We start from the raw sequence: 23,664 nt of genomic DNA on the forward strand, positions 1-23,664 counted from the left end.
GAGACCAATGCCATCCTCCCAAAAGTTAGTATACCAGTCCTGCTGGGGTGGGCCTGGTACTTTTTGTTTTTGTTTTTATGTTATATATTTATTTTTAAAAATAAGCTCACAACAAGTCAGCTAATCTGGTGTCTTAGAAACCATTACAAATAGGTAGTTATAAGGATCTTGGTATATTTGTGATTCCTTTAAGGATTGTAGAATTTTTAGTGCTTTGGAGACCATCTAGTATATATATGGTTCATAAGCCATATATAGTTAATTCTTCCTAACAAAAGATTACACTGAGCCAAAGGATGGAGTTTTTATTTCAAAATGTATTTCAAAGCCTTAGCAGCCATTCATAAACATTAAGAATGTGATGATACTATTTTAAATCAGAGTGCTCCCAGGAATTTTATGTTTATTAGATTCAGATTTAATATTTTAATCTAGCACAGGTTTATGAATTATAATACTTTCTGATTAATATATGTAAATATGTAAAAGTTCAGCTTGTTTCTTCAGAAGAAGAGTCTGAGAATTCAGTCATTCGTAAAGATAAGTAGTTTCAATATCACATCTGCCTGTGCCCCTTTGCTCCCCTAAAGACAAAAACTCAACTAATGAGACTATTTTTTCAGCAAAGGGATATTTGAATAACAAATATTATAAATCAAAATGACAAAGAATAATTTAAGATTTGAAGATATTGCTCAATGTGCTGTGATTACTTCGTATGTGTAGAAGAAGTTCTATGACAGGCCTACCTTTTTATATAAAAACTGAATAGTGTTGGAGGAGGCAAGAGAATGAAGTGAAAGAAGCAAGATTGCAGCATGATGGGAAGGAGTTCAGTCAGCTGTGAGACTTTTCGTGAACAACAGAAATAAATAGCAAGCAACAGAGAAGGCAAGAACCAGCAGTTTCTATTCATTAATCCATTTGTTTCTCTCTTAAGAATAAAATTTTTTGAGATGATTTATAAACTGATACCTATGAAAATAGAATGTTTAAAATAATTATCTATAGTGTGGCTAAAGGTGCAAGAGATTATAGCATGTCTGATGTCTAGGGGCAAATAGTCACTTTGCCTCAATAACTTCTTAAAGTTCTATTTCTTGTGTTTGTGTTAGGGAAGTACCAGAGAGAAGAGTAAGTAGTCAACAGCTATTCACATCCTAGCTAGAAGATTCATAAAGGCATTAGAGTGCATGTTCAAGCTACCACAACAGTTGTTCTTAATCTATTTCTTAACTTCTAAAAACCCAAGGAATGGGAAATATTACCATTATTCTGTTAGTTATAATGACTTACTATGGTTTTGATTTTTAATGAGGAAGTGACATAGTATAATGGGGATAATACTAGAATCCTAGAAGAGCAACTTCTTTGAGGTTTAGGGAGATTGTACCTACATTCTTGTTGAGAATCGTTGCCTTAATATTCATTATTTAACAAGTATTAAGTGCCTCTATTAGATGTATCTTTTCAGTTCCCCAAATTGCATTAACTAAGAGCGTTATAGTGGTTAAGAGTAATTTAGGTTCAAAATGCATGAGTTTAAATTCCAGATTTTTCATTTGCTACCTAAGTGTGCAAAATACTTTAATCTTATTGTGCCTTAGTTTCTTCATATGTAAATTGGGAATTATAACAGTATCTTTCTCATAGAATTAATGAGGTAAGTTCTCTTAACAGTACTATTAAAGTTTGCACTTGTGACTAATCAAATCAGAACACAGGGCAATATAGCTTTCTAATTTGTATTTTAGTTTGCACTTTTTTGGATAGCATTTTGTTTTAAAAATGACTTTAGCCTCTAAGGTAGCCTCTAAGGAAGATTGTACATGAAAGAAGCTCAACAGAGTTAAGATATGGGTTCAGATTTTCTTGTGTTGAAAGGTGAAAGGTAGAAATTTAAAAATAAATATATGTAAGTGCTAGGCACAGGTACTCAATAAATGTTGATTCTTCTAAAATTTAAAAGAATGCTACTGGGGCTGGGGTTGTGGTTCAGTGGTAGAGCGTTGCCTATCATGTGTGAGGCACTGGGTTGGATTCTCAGCACCTTATATAAATAAGTAAAAAATAAAGGTATTGTACCCATCTACAGCTAAAAATATTTTTTTAAAAAAGAATGCTAGTTATTTAACAGGTGGGTCATGCTAGCCCAAAGTTTGCCATTATGAAATTTTTAAAAAGATGTTTCTTCTCAATAGACCTTGTCCCATGGGTGCATTTGGGTAAAGTGAAGACTGGGTTTTAGACACTTAGCCTGGAGCTCTTATACAGTGAGCAACCAGTGCAACTCTGCAGTAATTCTGAATGTTATTAATTTATTTCCCTTTTTTTTTTTTGTGGTGCTGGGGATTGAACCCAGGGACTTGTGCTTGCAAAGCAAGCACTCTACCAACTGAGCTATAATACCCCAGCCCTGCTTTTGAAATTCTTTATAGATGCTGGATTGTATAGTTATACCACATGGCATAGCATCCTAAGAAAGAATTTATAGATCATGTTCTCTATCAATAGTTTAATTATTACAATGTTTATGATGTTTTAGATAAATGATTTTAAACATCATCTATCCTATATCCACTTCAATGCTTTTTAAATTCATATTTGTTTCTACTTGATTTTTATATTTTTTATTTTAAGATAATACAGGTTCCCATGAAGTTTTAAGAAACAATACTGAGAGATCCTTATATCCTTCATCCAGTTTCCCAGAATAATAGCATTTGTTAGTATTATACATTAATAAAGCAAGCAAATTGAAATTGATACAGTCCATTAACCTAACTCAGATTTCATAGTTTTACATGCACTTCTTTGTGTGTGTTTGTGTTGAGCCTACATTTTTTTCCTGTGTAGATTTGTGTGACCACCACAGTCAAGACATGGAGCAATTCCATCACAAGCCTCCCTCTTGTTACCCTTTTATAGTCATAGCCACTTCCCTTAGCAAACCCTTGGTGACTATTGATCTGTTCCCCATCTGTATAATTGTGTTATTTCAAGAATGTTGTATAAATAAAATCATATGATTCTGTAACCTTTTCACATTGACTTTTTTCATTCAGTATATCCACTTAAGAGCCTCTAAGTTATTCACATATCAGTAGTTCATAGAGGTAACACAGTTTATTTAATTCATTTGCGGAAGGTCATTGGGTTCTTTTCATATTTTGGCTATTAGGAATAAAGTTGTTATGAACATTTGTATATATATTTTTGTGTGAACATAAATTTTCACTTCTCTGGGATAAGCCCGGTAATGTAATCGCTGAGTTGTGTGGTAAGCACATTTAGTTTTGTAGGAAACTGCCATACCCTTTTCAGAGTGGCTATACCATTCTGTTCCTACCAGCAATGTTAAGCCATCCAGTTTCAGTATGCTCACCAACATTTAGTGTTACCACTCTTTTAAAATTTTACCCATTCTGATGAATATATGGTCCCTAATCAGTTTTGATAAAACTGTATTTGGGCAAAAAAGAACAATTTTGCTGGTTTTAAGAAACTCCAGATTAGCTGATGTTTGCGTGCCTTCATGTTACCATAGAATGAAACCTTTTAGTAACTCAGGTCAATTGACTTAGAAATTGGCCCCCAATAGTGTAGTCCTTTTTTTTTTTTTTTTTAATCTTTTTTTTTTTAAAGAGAGAGTGAGAGAGAGAGAGAGAGAGAGAGAGAGAGAGAGAGAGAGAGAGAGAGAATTTTTAATATTTATTTTTAGTTCTCGGCGGACACAACATCTTTGTTGGTATGTGGTGCTGAGGATCGAACCCAGGCCGCACGCATGCCAGGCGAGCGCGCTACCGCTTGAGCCACATCCCCAGCCCAGTGTAGTCCTTTTGAATATTAGCATCACTGTCATCCACAGACCAAAGTCATCTTCATATTGTTATGTCCACAGGCATTTTTGTTTTGCACATAAAAGGCACTTAATATATATTTACAGAATAAATTTATATTGAGGAATGGATATACTCATCTGTGAACATAGCAGTTACTATAAGGATGTTATAAAGTCCAACTATGTAGGAAGGATGGTTGCCAAGTCAGCTAGCCACAGGATTTTAGAGACTGAAAGAATGGTCCTTAAAAGGAAAAAGGCAATCAAAATCTCTCCTCTTCTGTATAGAGGCACCGTTTACTTAGATCTTCAGCTTCTCCAAGCAAGATTTTTAAATTTTCAACTAGGTGCAGTGGCAAAAACCTGTAATCCCAGCGGCTCTGGAGGCTGAGGCAGGAGGATCATAAGTTCAAGGCTAACCTCAGCAATTAAGGGATGCCCTAAGCAACTCAGTGAGACCCTTTCTCTAAATAAAAGATAAAATGGGGGGCTGGAGTTGTGGCTCAGTGGTAGAGCACTTGCCTTGCACATGTGAGGCACTGGCTTCCATCCTTAGCACCACATATAAATAAATAAAGATATTGTGTTCATTTAAAACTAAAGAAGAAAAGAAAAAAGAAAAGAAAAAGGACTGGAGATGTTGCTCAGTGGTTAAGGCCCCTGAGTTCAATCCCCATTCTCGCCCCCCCCCCCCGCAAAAAAAAAAAAAGAATTTGTAATTTTCAGTGTAAAGATCTTACACATTATTTGTTAAATTTATTCATAGATATTTTATGGTACTTTTTACTATTTGGTAACTTTTGATGTTATTATAAATAACACTTTAAATTTTTCATTTCATAATTATTTGTTGATAATTTAGAGGAATACACTTTTATCTTTGGATATTAACTTTGTATCCAGCAACTTTCTAAATTTACTTCTTGGTTCTAATTGTTGATTCTTTGGGATTTCTACTTAAGGAACCATGTCATCTATAAATAACAATTTTACTTCTTTCATTTCAGTCTCTAGTCCTTTTATTTTTGCTTTTCTTGTCTTATAACTCTAGCTTGAATTTTCAGTACTTTTTATGGAGAGAACTGAGCATGCTTGTCTGGTTTCTGACCTCCAGTGAAAGTGTTCAGTATTAAGTATAATGTCAACTATAGGTTAATGATGTTCTTCTTCTTTTTTTTTTAATCAGGTTGAAGAAATTTTTTTTTCTTATTTTACTTAGTATTGAATTTTATTGAAAGCACTTTCTGAATCCATTGAGATTACCATATGTTTTTTTCTTATTCCATTAAGGTGTTGATTACATTGATTAATTTTGGGATGTTAAATCAACCTTACATTCTTGGAATAAATTTTATTTGCTCATGACATATTAACCTTTTTATTTAACTTCAGTTTGATTTACTAATTTTTTTTTTAGAATTTTTGGGAAATATTTATAAAGGATATTGACCTATAATTTTTTTAACTCTTTTTTTTTAAGAGAGAGTGAGAGAGGAGAGAGAGAGAGAGAGAGAGAGAGAGAGAGAGAGAGAGAGAGAGAGAATTTTTAATATTTATTTTTTAGTTCTCGGCGGACACAACATCTTTGTTGGTATGTGGTGCTGAGGATCGAACGCGGGCCGCACGCATGCCAGGCGAGCGCGCCACCGCTTGAGCCACATCCCCAGCCCGACCTATAATTTTTAATGTTCTTAACAGGTTTTGATATAAGGATTCTAATCTCATAAATGACTTTTTTTTATTCTTTGAAAATGTTTGTGTCTTACTTAAATACTTAGAGGAACTCACCATTGCAATGTTTTATACGATTCTAAAATTTATATTTATCTAAAACATGTATTATCACTTTCTATATCCTTTTCTGAACACAAAGTCTTTAACATTCTTCTGCTTTCCCTTCTCAAAACTCCTCTTTGTATTCCTGCAGGTACTTCTGTTGATATCATCTGAATCAGAGTTTTTGAATGTTAATAGTAAAGTTTTGTCCTTCTTTTTTCCCCCTTATCTGTGTTTATTTAGACTTGAAGGTTCTTCTGTTTACTCTTTTCTTATGTCTTGTTATTCTTAGATTATTATTTATTATTTTATTCCATATGTATATCTTTGAACTCCCCCCAAACCCCCCCACAGTACTGGAGATTGAACCCAGGAACCTTCAGCCTTTGAGCTACATTCCCAGCTCTTTATTATATTTTAAGACAAGGTCTCACTAAGTTTCCTAGCCTGGTCTTGAACTTGAGATCCATCTGCCTTGGTGCTCTGCTCCCCTCTATGTAGTTAAGTTACAAATGTGTACTATTGTGACTGGCATTTTTTAGTAAAGATTCTGAGAGAAGCAAACTTTTGTGTACTTGCACATCCATAGTATCTTTTTCTCCTATCTTTGAACAAGAGTTTGGGTAGGTTTAGAATTCTAGATTTAAAAGTGTATCTCGTTGTCCCAGGAACATTTGTTGAAAAGATGATTAATTCCCCACTGAGTAATCTTGTCACATTGTCAAAAATAAATAGATTAGCTGGGTGTGATGGCCATGCCTGTAATCTCAGTGGCTTGGGAAGCTGAGGCAGGAGGATCTCGAGTTCAAAGCCAGCCCCAGCAATTTAGTGAGGCCCTAAGCAATTTAGTGAGACTCTGTCTCAAAAAATAAAAAGGGCTGGGGATGTTGCTCAGTGGTTAAGTTCCTGTGGGTTAAAATCTCAGTACCAACAAACAAACAAGGACAGTGGACTGCGCTGGATGCCATTGGTGCTCACCTGTGATTCCAGTAACCAGTGACTTGAGAGGCTGAGGCTTGAGGCCAGTTTGAGCAATTTAGTGAAAACCTGTCTCAAAATAAAAAAGGGTCAGGGAGGTAGGTAGCTCTGTGATAGAGTGCTTACCTAACTGTATTTGATCCCAAGTCCTACAGAAAACACAAACAAACAAACAAAAAATTAAAATAAAACAAAAAATGAAAATTAAAAATCAATAGCCAAATGCATGGTGCACTCCTGTGATCCCAATTACATAGGGAGGCTAATGCAGGAGGATTGCAAGTTTGAGGCCAGCCTGGGCAATTTAGTAAGATCCAGTCTCAAGATAAAAACTTAAAAAGGGATGGGGGATGTAATCCTGGTTTCAGTCCCTAATACTGGAGGGAAAAACCAATAGACATGGTGTCTGAGTTTACTTCTGAACCCTCATTTCTGTACTATTGATCTGTATTTCTGCCTTTATGCTATTACTACAGTTTTGAATGCAGTTATCTTTGTAGTAAGTTTGAAATCAGGAAGTACAGGTCTTCCAACTTCAAAATTGTTTTGGTATTCTGGGTTCCTTGCATTTCCACATGAAGTTGAGGATTAATCTGTTCATTCAGCAAAGAAAAAAAAAATAGCACGAGAGTGCTCCATTCTCCATTCTCTTTAGTATCTTAACTTTTAAAATATTTTCTACTTTTTCACATTTGGATCTTAGGTTTATGCTCACTCATCCTTATTGGAGAGTCCTTGTCACATCTATCTATTGTAACAGGTCCCCACTGATAGTGGGAAGGGATGAGAGGGCAATGACACTGAACGTGTGATGAGATGAAGTGTACCAGTATGCCAGTCCTCTTTAGCATAGCTGTCCTTTATTCTGCCTAATTGTTAATATTCACACAGACAGGGCTCTGTCCTGTCTGTCCAAGCGTTCACACTCATTGTTCCTTCCCACATAGGACTCTTGTTGTCTGTTGCCACTATTCCCATCTGGGAGCAAATACCTCTATTCCACAACTCTTGACTTAAACAGGTGAATGGGTGGAAGAGGTTAATCTGCTGTGTAACTTCTTTGTCACCCTCAACTAGTTGTACTGTAAATTTTGTAAGTTGTTTCAGTTTTTCCTGCTGTCTTCCATCTCTGGGCTTATTTTACCCTGGGAACTTCTACTACTTGTCCTAGCCCTTTATTCTGGGAGTATAGTACTCTAGTTTCCTCCTTCAGTCTGATTTTATCAGCTTTTCATCTTGTAGTGATTCCTCATAGTATTAGTCTTGCTTTCTTTTCTTTTCTTTTCTTTTTAACGTGTGTAAAAGCTTTTTTTTTTCTTGCTTTCTTTTGATTATGGATTTTTTTTAATGGCTTTGTGTTATTAATGAGATGTTGGAAGCTGAGTTTGCTTGCAGTGTATTTAGCTACCACCTTGATCCACTCAGTGACTCTGTATGTTGTCTTTATGGTGAAGTAAACGTACTAAAAGAAGAAAAAAAATTTAAAAACTTCCAAAACATATTGATGAAATAATTGAAGAAATTATGTTTTTTATTTTGATGAAGATTGCAAGCAATCACAAATACAGTTTGGCAGTTTGAATGCATAAAATGAAAACTTTCATGAACAAAAGTTAAGACTAGGAATGTATATGAAATTGAACAGGCATGTGTTTCTTAAAAAAAAAAAAGAGTAAATACACGTTTGTTAGTGCTAACCTGCTATTTGCTGGTTTACCTTTTTTCCTGCTTTTTGAGAAAGAAGACAGGTGGGTTCCGAAGTCAGTGTGCATCTTGCCTGAATAACCTCCATAGAGACAACTTTAGAACTTGCCCATGACGGTCATGTTGGTTGTGAGAGAGAAATATGCCAAAAGTGTTTGAAAGAAGCTCTGAGAAAACATTTAAAAAAAGATCTTTTTTTTTTTTTTCTTTGCAGTGCTGGAGATTGAACTCAGGGTCTTGCACATGCTGGGCAAGAGTTCTACCACTGAGCTACACCCAGCCCAAAAAAGGATCTTTGATTACAGCTTTGGTTCATTAATTTTCAGTGTCATTTCCTCAGTGGTATTCTAAAGTAGTTTTAGATTTCAAATGGCAAATAAAATAATATGTTATAAAGCTTTCAGGTAACACATAAGGCGATGATTATCCCAACCCAATCATAACCACTATTAACACTTTTTTGTATGTTTCTTTCCAGTATTTTTTAAATCATACTTTAAAAAAATTACAGTAGTGTTGTATTGTTTTTCTTCTAGTCCAAAATAATGCCTATTCAGTGAGAGAGCTTAGAAAATAAAGACTAGCACAAAGGGGAAAAAATAGAAATCACTCCTAATAACCACCCAAAGATAACCACAATTAAAATTTGATGTATGTTCTTCCAGTACTTTTTTTTATAAATATACACACTTTTTTCTGTACTAAAATATCACATATACAATTTTATAACTTGTTCATTTGCAATAGATTGTGAATGTCTTGTCATGTTAATAAACAGACATATATACTATTTTTAAGTGGTGTATAGAATATGAACATATTTAAGTATGTTTATTTAGCATACTTACTTAACCATCTCCCTATCATTGGACATTGAAAGTGTTTCTAATTTGTTACCATTATAAGTAATACCATAGTTAATATCTTTGTCCATACATCTTTCTATGCATCTATGATTGTTTCTTTAGGAATAGATTCCTAGAAGTGGAATAGCTGGGTCAAAGGGTATGTACATTTTAACACTTTTGATACATAAAAATGTCAAATTTTAAGCTGATCACTTGTTAATAATCTGTCTTGTATTGCTACCTAATTGTTTTATGTGTGTCTTGTCTCCCTGATTAGAACATAAGCTTCTAGAGGGTAAGGGAAGTTTCTTACAGTGTGGCTTACAGTGTTGGATTCAGGAGCCATCAACACATATCTTATTGATTGAAAGCAGTGTTTCTCCAGACTTTTGGATGTCATAAACTTATAAACTCAAACATATATTTATTTATTTTAAAGTAGACATAACCTTGCAAGTATTCTATTTTTCTAAGAAAGAGTATTAAAAAACAAAAGCAATTACCATTTTATGTCACTATTATCCCATAAAATACAAAATATTGAATAAGAAAAAGTTTCAGATCTGTGAGAAATGGATAGGACTTAAAGCAACATTTTAGCTTTTTGAAAAACTTATTTCCTTGTCCATATTTTTCTCATTTTGTGTTGGGTTGGGGATCTTCATCTTAGCCTAGTGGTAGACTGTAGACCAACATTTGGGAACCACTGATTTAAAGATTTAGAGAATTAAAAGATAAACCCTTTGAAAGATAAATAAGTCTCCCCTTTACCCACAAATCCATTTCTCCACAATATTAAGGGCTTGTATGCAGGTAATGGCATTTCATTATACAGAATTTGTGTATCTCCATGTATAAATTCTTTAGTAAGCAAACTAGACCTCACTGATGGACATTGAAATATACCTCTAATTGCCAAAAACAAAGACTATTCTTTTTCTAGGGAATTTGAGACAGGGTAAGTGTGGTATAGTACAAGAAGGCAGGTTTTAGACTCAGAATGCCTAGGTTTGAGTTGTGATTCTGGCATTCATTTACTTAATTTTTCTTTGGCTTTCTTACTTATAAAATGATGATAATATCTTGTTCAGAGTATTTTGACAGTTTCCGTTACAGCACTTACTTGATTATAATGTTGTTATTTGCTTATACATCTGCCTTCCTCACCAGAGCCTATGCTCTTAAGGGTAGGAGTCATATCCATCTTTTGCAACCCTGGATTGTAGCACAGGGATCTAGGCATAGCAGGTGCTTGATAAAATGACTATTGAATCAGTACAGGATTGTTGTGAGAATTATATGAGGAAATATATGTGAAAGTTCTTTTTAGCTTTATTCATGATACAAACATTAATTGTTGTTATTGTCAGTAAGAGCTATCTTTGGGAGCTCTCAACTTTGGGAAGAGAGAAAAATCACCCCATTTAATAGTTTCATAAATGCATTGCATTTTTTTCTGTTCTATAAGAAAACAAGTTTTAATTGGGGTTAATAACAAGCTAATGCATTTCCTGAGAAGGCAGATGAACTTCCTCCACTCCCTGGAAATGCCAAGATAGTAAATGTTTGTTCTGTTTGGTTGCTATCATATAATTTTAATTATAAGATCAACTTACTTTGTGCTTAAAAGATGGTGACCATTGATTTATAACTAATAAAATAAGGGTACCGAGCCGAGAAGACAACAGGAGCCTATGCTATGCCCAGTTAGTGTGGGGTAGGGCTCCTTTTTTGACATTCACTGACCTAAGATAAATATGTTGTTTCTAATCTGTTTGCAAAGCTTCTGGTAAATTTTTGCCACAAGATGGCATTGGTGATTACTGAGTGCACATACTATTGAACCAATCCCCCAGAAAGGTGCACACAATTGTTTACATTCTTGTGGGGATAAGAGTTTAAAATTTTCATCACTGCTTATATATTAATTTAATTTTGACTTCCAAAACAGAATTAAATGCTACTGTACATCACTTTCTTTCTGTATTCAAGTATTGTTTTGTTTCCTGTTTTTCTGTCTTTATAACTACAGTAACTGTATTATTTGCCATGTGTTGTATGTGTCTGACTTATTGCTGATAATTGTGGTAACAGGTAAGAAGAAAATACGATGGGACCCAGTTAGGAGGCGCTTCATTCAGTCCTGTCCCATCATAAGGATCCCTAACAGGTTTTTGAGAGGTGGGTGATAACTAGCAAGAGATCTGTGCTTCATATGGGTTAAAGGGGACTTTGAATGAATTTTCTAAATCCAAAACTGTTTTCTTAAAAAATTGTCTTGAATAGCTAAATTTGAAGTAAGAAAAGTCTAGAACTTAGTTTTAAACCTGTGCTTCATATTGTCCACTGTTGGAACTGTAATTATAAGTTTGGGGAAGTTAGAATCTCTTAATGTATATTAGATGGTAGAAATAAATCATCTCATTGATTGTTATCAGTGGTGTTCCACTGTAACTATATTAGAACTTTGAGTAAATAATCCATAAAATATGAATGTAGGAACAATTTTATAGATATGATTCCAAGGAAAACATAAAAGATTAATTTATGTGATAGTATAAAATATCCCTTTTATGTTAGATCCCATCAATAAAAAGATAAGGGGGAAATATTTGTATCAAATAGTTAATATCATGAGTATATAAAGAGTTCTTATAAATCAATGTTAAAAGCAAATGCCCACAAGAAAAATAGGTAAAGAAATGTGAATAATTAATTCATAAAAAAGAAATGCCAATATATATTGATATATATCAATATATATATTTATTTTCACTGTTGTAAACATGACAACTAAAAAAATAAGATGTTTTCATTTGCTAGGGTTGGCATACACTAATTATATGGGAAAACAAAGCTCAGATGGAAGAAGTATAAATTTTATGCAGCCTTTCTGGATTCAGTTTGGCAAAATGTATCAGAAACCTTAAAAATGTTTATACCCTTTGACTTGCAGTTCTTAGATTTACACCTGTCATATTCCTTTTACTTTTTATTTTTTCCACCAAAATGTATCCAATAATTATGGAAAAAAAAATCTGGGGAGTTGGGGTTGTGGCTCAGGGGTAGAGCGTACACCTAACAGGTGTGAGGCACTGGGTTCCATCCTCAGTACCACATAAAAATAAAATAAAGGGCTGGGGTTGTGGCTCAGTGGTAGATTACTTGCCTAGCATATGTGAGGCACTGGGTTTGATTCTCAGCACTGCATATAAATTAATAAAAAATAAAGGTCCATTGACAACTAAAAAATTTTTTAAAAAATAAAATAAAAGTATTGTGTCCACCTACAACTAAAAAGTATATTTAATTTTTCTTTTTTAAAAAAGAAAGAAAATCTCAGGACTGAAAATTCTAGTTCACACTGTTTTTCTAGATATAACAAATTGTCAGACAAGCATGTTGTAATTTAGACTTCATTAAATTATTTATACACCAGTATATCTAATTTTAACTGACGAGATTAAAACAAAAACCTAAGAAAAAATCCTGCAGCTGCTATAGAAGTTTCTATATCTAGTGCCTAACCTATTTTTAGCAGCCAAGCTCCAGAGCATGGAAAGAATAAAACCAGGCCTAAATGGATCAAGATATGATTAAATAGTGTAGCATGCCACCTTTTAGAGTAAAATAATGTTATTGATAAAAATTAAGAAGTAATTTTAGCAGCATGTGATAGAAAAACCATTGTATACTTGTGGCCAAGCAGGCATCTAATTCTATAAAATATTTTTTTATTTATAAATTGGAATGCTAATTTATTGATTCACAGTGAGAAGTCTAACTTGGGCTGAATGAAGCATAAATTAAACTTTATTATTTAAATATATTATTTATGTTTAATCTTATTATAATTATGCTTACTAAATATAAGCATAATCAGTTTAATTAGGATATAGAATTCAGTATAATAATATAAAAATATAAACATAAAAAAGGAGATAGCGAAATCACTGTTATATTCAGATGGTGGGATTTTATTTTGTATAGTCTCTGTTTTTCCAATTTTTAACCATGGAAAAAAAGATTGCACAGGTAAGTTTCATATTATTGGTTATTTGTAATCCCTAAATGCAAACAATGGCTGAGAAAGCTGGTCTTAGACAGTTCTGAGAAGAGTGAGGAGTAGTAAACAGCAGTAGCAGTCAAGATCATCAAGGACCTCCTTTAAATCAGTGGCCTTGTCTTAGTGCTCACCTTCTTTGAGCTGTTTGTAGTATTTGTTGCTATGAACCAACTGCACTTTCTTAAATTTTTCTCTTCTTTTGGGTTGCATTGCTATAGGGTCCTAGATGTTTTCTTCTACCCTTTGGTTATTCATTCTGTTTCCTTCACTAGCTTCTTTCTTCCTGCCCACTGAAGGTGGGTATTGGCTCCGTGTTCTGTCCTTTCCATGATCTCCTTTGGTTGTCTCATCAACTTCCTCAGGTTTAACTATCTTCATTTGTTCATTTGTTCATTCTTTCATTCTTTCTCAGTTGCTTCCTGTATGTCAGGCACTGTCCTAGCTTGATGATGTATAGACGTAGAGAATCAGGTAAACAGACAATTACAAAGGAATTTGAGCATAATTCTTTGTGATAAGTGTTGCAGTGAGGCATTGTGGCAAAAGGGTACACAGAAGAGGTTCCTGGCTCAGCTTCAGGGGAGGAGGGGGAGAAAGGAGTGGCCCTCAGGATGACTTTTCAGAAGGGTTGTGCTTATAGACTGGATGTTAGCAAGGGAAGGTTGGAGTGTTCCTAACCACTGGGACCAGCAAGTTGCTTGAGTAAAGGCATTTACTCAATTAGCATCGTAGGAAAGGGGTGGGCAGAAGCTGGAGAGGGCCTGGCTCTAGTGGACACCAGTCAAGGAAAGTTCACGATCAGATTTGTTTTTTTAGTCAGAGGAGAGATTTAATTGAAAGACCAGTTACAAAATTATCATAGTTATCAAGGTGAGAAATGACAAAGCCTGATTTAAGGTAGTTATAGTAGAAATGGAGGGTAGGGGATTGATTTTGGGGGGTGAATTAGATAAGATTTAGTGATTAATTGAAGAGGAGGGAAGAATCAAAAAAGACACCATAGTGTCTTCACTAGGTGTTATGTAGGTAGACAAGAGGGTCAGGGTTAGGAAACACATGATAATTCAGGTTCATCTCTGCAAACTAACAGTAGTTCATCATTTAAACATTTAGTTTAAAAGTTTTTTGTTTTTCCCAGAAAAACCTCTTTGGTAGGCCCATTTCCACTTTGATTCTCTAATACTTAGTCTTAAGGATTATTTCCAGGGAAACTTCCCTGGCAAACCTGACCCCTCTTTGTTCTTGTGGTACCCTGCGTACCTACCTGTATTAACATTTATCTCATGGAATTATAGTTATTTCTTGTCTGGGTCTCCCATTAGACTGTAAGCTCTGTAAGGGCAGGGACGGTGGGACAGTGCCTCTCATTTCTTTATCTCTAGTTTGTAGCATAGTGCATGTGTGTTTGAGTTGAATTATTTAAAAGGCTGCTGTCAGGGCATAGGATGGGTCTAAAATTTTAGTGTGTTCTCAGCTTCTCTCTGGTGGTTGTGACAGTGAACTAATGAACTGCTAAGAATATGAAAATGCTATTGTTTAATTTTTCATTAGGTTTTTTTCTTTTTAACTTCTCTACACTTTGGAAATAGCCACTTTTAAGCCTCTCATTTTGGGAATCCTTTACCTTACCTCTTTTGGTGATATAAGAGTTTCATTTGGCCTACTTTCTGTCACTAGATTTCTTCACTAGATCCCGCATCTTCTCAAAATATATTTCTACCATTAAAAGTGAACAGTTCTGATGTAGTAAAAATGGTGGGTTTCCATCATGAAATAATGAACTGAAAGTACCCATTTACCTCCTCTACTTCTCAGGTATCACTAAAAATGGCAAAACAAATATAAGACAATGAATAAATCACAATTATATTAAACAAAAAGGGGGGGGTTTAAAGCCAGATTATTTGTGTCTGAATCCAGGCTCTGCTTTTGCCAATTGTGTGACGTTGGGCAAATTGCTTATTCTTATTTTTTTATTGCCTCCGTTTTCTTATCTATAAAATTAGGATGATAGGTGATGATAATAGTTTGTATCTCCTAAAATTATGAAAATCAAGAGAAATAATGTATATAAAACACTTGGAATTTTTTACATTTAGCAAATGTGGAATTGATGTTAGCTGCTATCATTATTTTTATTGTTATAATACCCGGAATTTGGGGGCTAAGGCTGTGGCTCAGTGGTAGAGCACTTGCCTCACACATGTGAAGCACTGGGTTCGATCCTCAGCACCACATAAAAAATAAATGAATGAATAAAGATATTGTGTCCATCTGCAGCTAAAAAAAAATTAAAAAATAATACCAGGAATTTTAAGGAATTTCCGGGTAATCAAAAGTAATTGGAATTATTTTGATTAGGAAACCAGCACCAAATAAAATGCAATCCAAAATAGATTCTCCTGCTGCATGATGAAGTCAGAGAATCTCTTAGTAGGTCTCTTTCCCCAAACTCTAAACATAAAGTTAACAAGTTTAAGAAGAGGGATCAGGTTTGGGGATGATAAAACAATAGGGTAAATAAGTAAAGAACTGCCTACAAAACAGCTGCTTCTCCTACTTCCTCTCTCCTTCCTTTGCTATGAAAGAGCTCTAGCGATGGCATTGGTTCCTAAGATGAGGCATAAGAACAGCTTTTCAAGCAAAGAAGGGGATTTACCTTGAGGTGGGTTGGGGGTAGGCATTCTAAGCAGGATCTGGAACTAGAAAAAGTGCACAACACAGATGTTTAAATAATGAACTTCCACCATAGATTGGGTGAGAAGGGTGGGACCCTACAATATAAATACAGTCTACCTTATTTTGGCAGCAAAAAGGAAAACTGCTTTCTTTTTCTAAACTTCTAAAGGGAAACCTATCTGTTCACATACTGCTTACCTGCAGAGACCCACAAAAATTTCATTTGCATGTTTTGAAGACAAATAAACATAGCTGTTGAGAAAAAATGCTTATTTCTTATAAGTACTAAGTAGTATATGGTCCCTTCATTTATTAATATGAATAGGTGATCAAGGCTCACCAGAACTTTGGAGGAAAACTAAATTTGGAAGAGGGTGACGAAGACGAACAATTACAACAACCACCTCGTGGTACTGTGATGATAATATGATAGTAGAATGTAATTTTAGGAAATCTTAATCACAAAAGATATCCTCACAGAGCCAAGAAGTGAATTGCATCTGTAAATAAAAAGTCAGCTGTTGGGAACTTGGATTGTGGCTCAGTGGCAAAGCGCTTGGCTGGTGCCTGTGAGGCACTGGGTTTGATCCTCAGCACCACATAAAAATAGATAGATAAAATAAAGGTATTGTGTGCATCTACAACATATATATATATATATGTATATATATATATATATATAAAAGTCAACTGCCATAGATAAGAAGTAAAATGCACTGGTATGTGTGCCTGTGGTCCTAACTACTTGGAAGCCTGAGGCAGGAGGATCACTTGAGCCCCAGAGTTCAAGGCCAGACTGGGCAATGTAGTAAGATCCCATCTCAAACAAAATAGAACAGTTAGTTCTGTATTGAAAAACTGAAATATTTTATTGCTGAAATAAAAATTAGAAGTTAAATAATAGTCATGCTTAAATCCAGTCATTTTCATGAAATTAAAATAAAAGAAATATGCAGACCATAAAGTAAGAAAACCAATACATGAGGAAATTTCATGCTTTAAGGATAGATCTAAATGATAAAAATCCATTTCATAGGAAATTGAAAGTAAAGATCAGACTCTTGAAGGAAGAAAATACAGAAAAAATATTTTCCGATACTAAAGAAAGACTGAGTTTTCAAGTATGAAGGTTGTACCAAGGTCCAAGCTGGAAAATACAAGAACAAACCAACAAAAAGCACCGCTCTGTATGTTACTGAACTGCTTATGATTCCAGAGGTAGAAAACAAGTTACATAGAAAGATAATCAGACTGGCATTGATTTTCTTACCTACAGTATCAACTGCTAAAAGATAAGTATCTTAAGTGTTCTAAGTGGAAATTATTTAGGAGATCAATTTTTTACCCAGCCTCACTAATATTTTAGTGCAGGTCAGATCAAAGTAAATAAGAACTCTGAAAGTTTATGACATATACACATTTTGGGAAAAAATATTTGAAGAGATACAGTAAAGTGAAAAAAAAGATGTGGTTATAAATAGCACTAGTGGGCATTAAAACAGTACAATTTAGAATTGCATCTGAATAAAGATACCATGAAGCCTAGTACAATAGTTAAAGAGATATCTAAGAATATAGACGAATGATACGAATGTGTGTGTGTGTGTGTGTGTGTGTGTGTGTGTGTGAGAGAGAGAGAGAGAGAGGGAGTGTATATATATGATATTTTGTAACTAAAACAAATTTGGAGTATTAATATTAAAGATCTTATACTTGGAGCTGGGGTTGTGGCTCAGCAGTAGAGTGTTTGCCTCACATGTGTAAGGCACTGGGTTCGATCCTCAGCACCACATAAAAATAAATAAAGTAAAAGTATTTTGTCCATCTACAACTAAAAGAATATTTTCTGAAAAAAGATCTTAGACTTTTGGTTTTAAAATATACAAATGGGGCTGGGGTTGTAGCTTGGTGGTAGAGCGCTTGCCTAGCACATGTGAGGCACTGGGTTTGATCTTCAGCACTACATAAAAATAAATAAAGGAATTATGTCCATGTATAACTTTAAAAGTTTTTAAATAAATAGATAAATATACAAGTGTAATATCTACTTATTAAAATTTCAAATAATATGGAAAGAGGGTAAAAGCAAGCATCCTTATTGCAAGTATGCGCGCGCGCGCACACACACACACACACACACACACACACACAATGAATTTGTACAAATCAGTGGGAGAAAAAAAAAAAAACTATCTTAAGAATCCGAAGAGATTTGAGCAGACAGTTGCCCAAAAGGAAAAATCTAAAAGGCCAATAAAAAGACTGCCATGACAATAACAGGTATTGGCATGGGTGTAGAACAGCAGGAGTAGAACAGCAGGAATTCTCACATGCTACTGCTGGGTGTATAAATTCACACAACCATATTGACCTTATCAAGTAAAATACAGATTTCCATTAGGATTCAATTCTATTTCTAGGTTAATAGCTAAGAGAAATGTGGGTCTATGTACCGGAAAATATGTACAAAAATGTTTATAGCAACATTATAAGCCCAAAACTTAAAATTATCCAAATGTCCATTCACAAAACTTAGACTGAAAAAGTAAATTGTAATAAATATTCATATAAAGAAATAATATTTGCAATGGAAATTAACAGACCATCTATACTATTCTTAACATTGATGAATCTCAAAAAATTGTGGACCAGGCATGGTGGTGCTCACCTACAATTTCAGCAACTCAGGAGGCTGAGGCAGGAGGATTGAAAATTTCAGGCCAGCCTCAGCAACTTAGTAAGACCCTGTTTCAAAACAAGAAATAAAAGATCTAGGGATATACTCAGTAACGCATCCCTGGGTTCAATCCCTGGTACTCAAATCCCCAAACCCCATAATCACAAATTTAAAAACCCAAAAAAATACATATTCTATCATTCCATTCAAATACACTTTAAAACAAGGCCAAAATAAAAAGTATTATTAAGCTATAAGGAGCTTGACACAGTGATATATGCCTGTAATTCCAGCTACTCAGAAGGCTGAGGCATGAAGATAAAGGGCCAGTTATGGCAATTTAGAAAGATCCTGTATCAAAATGAAAGAGAAAAGGGGCTGGGGATGCAGTTCAATGGTAGAATCACCAGCACCCCCCCACACACAAAGTTTTATGATAAAAATCTCCTTTAAAAGCTACCTCTAGGGCTGGGGATGTGGCTCAAGCAGTAATGCGCTCGCCTGGCATGCGTGAGGCACTGGGTTCGATCCTCAGCACCACATAAAATAAAAAATAAAGATGTTGTGTCCACCGAAAACTGAAAAATAAATATTAAAAAAATTCTCTCTCTCTTAAAAAAAAAGTTACCTCTAGTAGTGAAGGGGGTGAGTCAGTGAGTGTTCATATCAAGAAGGGCAGGCAAGGGGTTCCAGGTGCTGTCAGTAGTCTGTTTCTTGATCTCAAGGATGTTTACACGTTCCCTTTTTAGTGATTTATTAAACTCCACATTTATGTGTTTTTCTATTTCTTGACCTAAGTGATGATTACATGTTCCTTTTTAAATAATATGTTAAATTCTACATTTATATATATGTACATTTCTATTCATGTGTTATATTTCACAGTAAAAAGGAACTAAATAATAAAAGCAAGGTCTTTTTCCTGTGCGCACAACTTACTCCCCTTTTCAGAGGTAACCACCATTAATAGGCCTGTTTCTTTGCAGACATGGTTTATTCTAAACGTTAATAGAAAATAAAACTTTTGTTTTCCAGAATGCATTAAGATACATATAAGATGTCAAGGATACATTTAAATAAAAAATAAATAAATAAAAATCAAATGGAGTTTATCTGTGGATTATATTTAAAGGAAAAAGTGTGATTTTTCTGATATCAAAAAAGCATTTAATTAAGTTTGATATTCTGTGTTCATTGTTGAAATAAAGCTAGGCCCTTATATATGCACTCTTCAAAACAAATTTTATTTTTATTTTATATATATATATATGTGTGTGTGTGTGTGTGTGTGTGTGTGTGTATATATGCATACATTATATATATGATACAATACCTTTATTTTATTTATTTACTTTTATGTGGTGCTGAGAATCAACCCAGAGCTTCACATGTGCTAGGCAAGTGCTGTACCACTGAGCTACAACCACAGCACCAAATTTTATTTTATTTATTTTTATTTTTATTTTAAAACATTTTTTAGTTGTAGATGGACACAATACCTTTCTTTCTTTCTTTCTTTCTTTCTTTCTCTCTTTCTCTCTTTCTCTCTTTCTCTCTTTTTCTCTTTCTCTCTTTCTTTCTTTCTCTTTCTTTTGCTGAGGATGGAACCCAGTGCCTCACACATGCTAGGCAAGTGCTCTACCACTGAGCCACAACCCCAGCAAAATTTTATTTTTTAAATAACCATACCCTTGGTCTGGCATGGTGGCACACACCTATAATCTAGCTACTGGGGAGCCTAAGGGGGGAGGACCACAAGTTTAAGACCAGCCTCAGCAATGTAAGATCCTGTCTCAAAATAAAAAGAACTGAGGATGTAGCTTAGTGGTAAAGTGCCTCTGGATTTAATCCCATGTATATGTGTGTATAAATTAATTATAAATTGATAATTTAAAATCAGTTTATACATATATTTGTAAATTGATAAAAATGCTGGGGATGTAGTTCAGTGGTAGACCACTTGCCCTAGCATACGTGAGACCCTGGGATCAGTCCTCAGTTCTGCAGACAATAACAACAACAAAACAAACATACCTTTTCTGGTAAGGAAAAAAATTCATAGTCATTTAGGTATTGAAAAAAATTATTGTATTGTTAACATGTTTATAAGAAACCAATAGCCAACATCATATCTAACAGTGAAACCTGCCAATATCTATCCTAATTTGAAAAAAGAGACAGAAATGCTCATTGTCATCTCCACTATTCAGCTAGAGGTTTCAGCTAAAATAACAGAAGAAACCAAAAGGGGAAAAAAAGTAAAAAGGTCCACATATTGGAGAGAAAAGGCTGAAAATCATGATTAATAGTAATCTGATTTGATTTTCTACCTATAAAATTTGAGATAATTAATGATTGCCACTATAGAGTTCAGAAAATAAAACATTTTTAATTTAATTTTTATTCCATAAATTGTAATAAAAATTACAATTTCAAAATGGAAGAAAGATCAGTGGAGTAGAGAAAAAGGTGGTTGAGGGGGAGGGAGGATGGATGGGATATGGAAGAAGAGTGGAATGAATCTGACCTAACTTGCCTGTGTACATATATGAATATACCACTGTGAATCTCACCATTATGTATATCACTAAGTTTTTAAAAATAGTAAATAGCAGAAGGATCCATAGAGAAGAGGGAAGGGGATGGGGTGGGAGGAGGGAAGTAGTACTAGGGACTGAATTAGAGCAAATTATATTCCATGCTTTTATAATTTATGTCAAAATGAATTCTAATGTTATATATAACTAAAAAGAACCAATAAAAAAACTGCAAGAATCATAAAAAATTTCTGTACCCTTCATCCAGACTTCCCAAATGTTAACATTTTATCTCATTTGCTTTATCCTGTTCTTTCTTTCCCCTTATGCATAACTCACAGGAACATAAACAGGCATGTATGTATTGTTTTTCTGTTTAAGCTATTTGGGAGTGAGTTGCAGTTTCTTAGGCTTTGTCTTCGTGTGTGTGTGTGTGTGTGTGTGTGTGTGTGTGTGTGTGTGTATGATTGGGGATTGAACCCAGGGTCTCAAGCATGCTAGGCAAGCACTCTACCACTGAGCTGTATCTCCAGCCTTTTCTTTCTTCCTTCCTATTTTTTCCCTCTCTCCTTCTCTTCCTTCCTCTCTCCCTTTCTCTCTCTCCCTCCCTCTCTCTCTTCTCTTCTCTTTTCTTTCCTCCCTCCCTCCCTCCCTCCCTCTCTCCCTCCCTCCCTTCCTCCCTCTCTCCCTCTTTCCCTTTCTTTTTCTTGATAAGTTACCCAGCTGGCCTCAAACTTGCCATAGAACTGCCTCAGCCCATTGAGGAGCTGGGATTACAGGTGTGGACAATGTATTGAACTCTGACTTAGTCTTTTTTGACATTGATATTTTTGAACAATTATAGAATAGTCTATATACTGGTTATAGACTGTTCCTTAGTTTGGCCTTGTCTGTTTTATCATGATTACATTCTCCTCATGCATTTTGGGCAGGACTACCCCTGAAGTAATGCTGTGCTCATCTTATTGAAGTGATGTTGACTGATTTGTCCCATTACTGGTGATGTTAACTTTGATCACCTGGATAAGATGCTGTCTGTCCAAGGCACTTTTTATAGATTTAACAAACTGAAATTCATTGCAGGAGTAAATGGAGAAAAATAGCCAAGAAGTTTTTGAAAAAAGTAATAGGAAATTTTGTCCTCCCCAGTATTGAAAGATACTTCAAAGTTATAATAATTAGAACGGTAGTTTAATGCTATAGGAATAGGTAAATGGACAGTGAATAGAGCCCAGAAGCCAATGTATATGTATGCATCATTTTAGTAAAGGTGCACCTAGAGCATGACAGCTATCTCAAGGATGCTTTGCTCAGCACTTGAAACTAATTTATGCTAACACTACAGGTTGTGATAGCAAGTTTCTTTTATTGCTGCTGTCATAGACAATAAGATAACTATATCCTAAGAAGCCAAGAGCTCTTTGTATATGCATCTCATACTGGATGTGGAGCTCCTGTGGTAGGAGATGCTTACATAACCAATAAGTAATATTGTGGGCTAGCATGAATGGATTGCTTTGGTCTTGAGCTGCCTGGGCTCTGGGAGCAGTAAAAAATTCTGCCCACTGATTGAGGGCAGGAGTCCGCTGGACCAGGCTTTCTTGGCTTTCCTGTCCAGGCTTCCAGGGGCACAACTGAAGACGTGTCTTTTATTGGAGAGATAATGGTTATTTTGTATTTGGAAATAAGTGACCAATTATATATCTTTAAGCCATTTTGTATGTATGTATTTATGTATTTATTTATTTATTTTTAATTAGTTGTTGATGGACCTTTATTTTATTTATTTGTAGGTGGTGCTGAGAATCGAACCCAGTGCCTCACACATTCTAGGCAAGCGTGCTACACTGAGCCACAACCCCATCCCAATATTTTGTATTTATAATTAGTACTTTTAGCAACAAAAGTTTTTTTTTTATTTTTATTTTTTTAAATGGCCTCAGCACAAACGGTGAATGGCACATTTGGAGGTGGCTACATCTTTTAAGTAACAGACTTATTAAGCAATAAGTGTTATGTGCTACTTTATCTGTAAGCTTCTACATTTAAGATTGTGATGTGGCTTTATACTTATATATATATGTGTATTTATATATAATTTAGATTATATATACATGTACATTCTTTAAGAGCAGTGAATTTTGTGCCCATGCTGATTAGACTTGAATATTAGGAGTTTCCTAATTCTACTCTAGATCCGTCAATTTATATGGGATAGGGATGGCATTTCAAGCGAGTGTAGTAGAGATGGCTATCCTGAAGTGGTTTGAGGACAATAGCCTATCCATTTTTTTGGATAGGGCCCTACCTCATGTAATACTAAAAAAAAGTTCTGAGTGTAAATTTAAATTCTGAATATAAAATCAAAATTATGAAATAACTGGAAATAAATAACTATTTTATAATGGTGCATATATAAATAAAATATTAAAGCAAGGGAGCTATAAAAAATTGAGGGATTCAATTACACAAAACCTCTGTATGCTAAAAAATACTATAAACAAAATTAAAAGACAAGAAGTAAGCTGGAAGAAAAAAAATAATTTCTTAAAATCTGT

At 34.5% G+C, this 23,664-nt stretch overlaps 1 protein-coding gene across 2 annotated transcripts in view; it reads left to right on the forward strand.

Moving 5' to 3' along the window:
- The window catches only part of KLHDC10 (kelch domain containing 10), a 57,678-nt gene that overhangs the window by 16,144 nt on the left and 17,870 nt on the right, over window positions 1-23,664 (forward strand). The window contains exon 2 of one of the 2 annotated variants that reach the window (XM_081284684.1): window positions 11,242-11,328. The exons of the other annotated variant lie outside the window; for it this stretch is intronic. Within the exon in view, the coding sequence (XP_081140810.1) occupies window positions 11,242-11,328 (87 nt within the window). The remainder of the gene's footprint in view (window positions 1-11,241; window positions 11,329-23,664) is intronic. 2 annotated transcript variants of the gene reach the window in all.

This window comes from Spermophilus citellus (assembly GCF_964194105.1).
Source record: "Spermophilus citellus genome assembly, chromosome: 3".
NCBI lineage: Eukaryota > Metazoa > Chordata > Mammalia > Rodentia > Sciuridae > Spermophilus > Spermophilus citellus.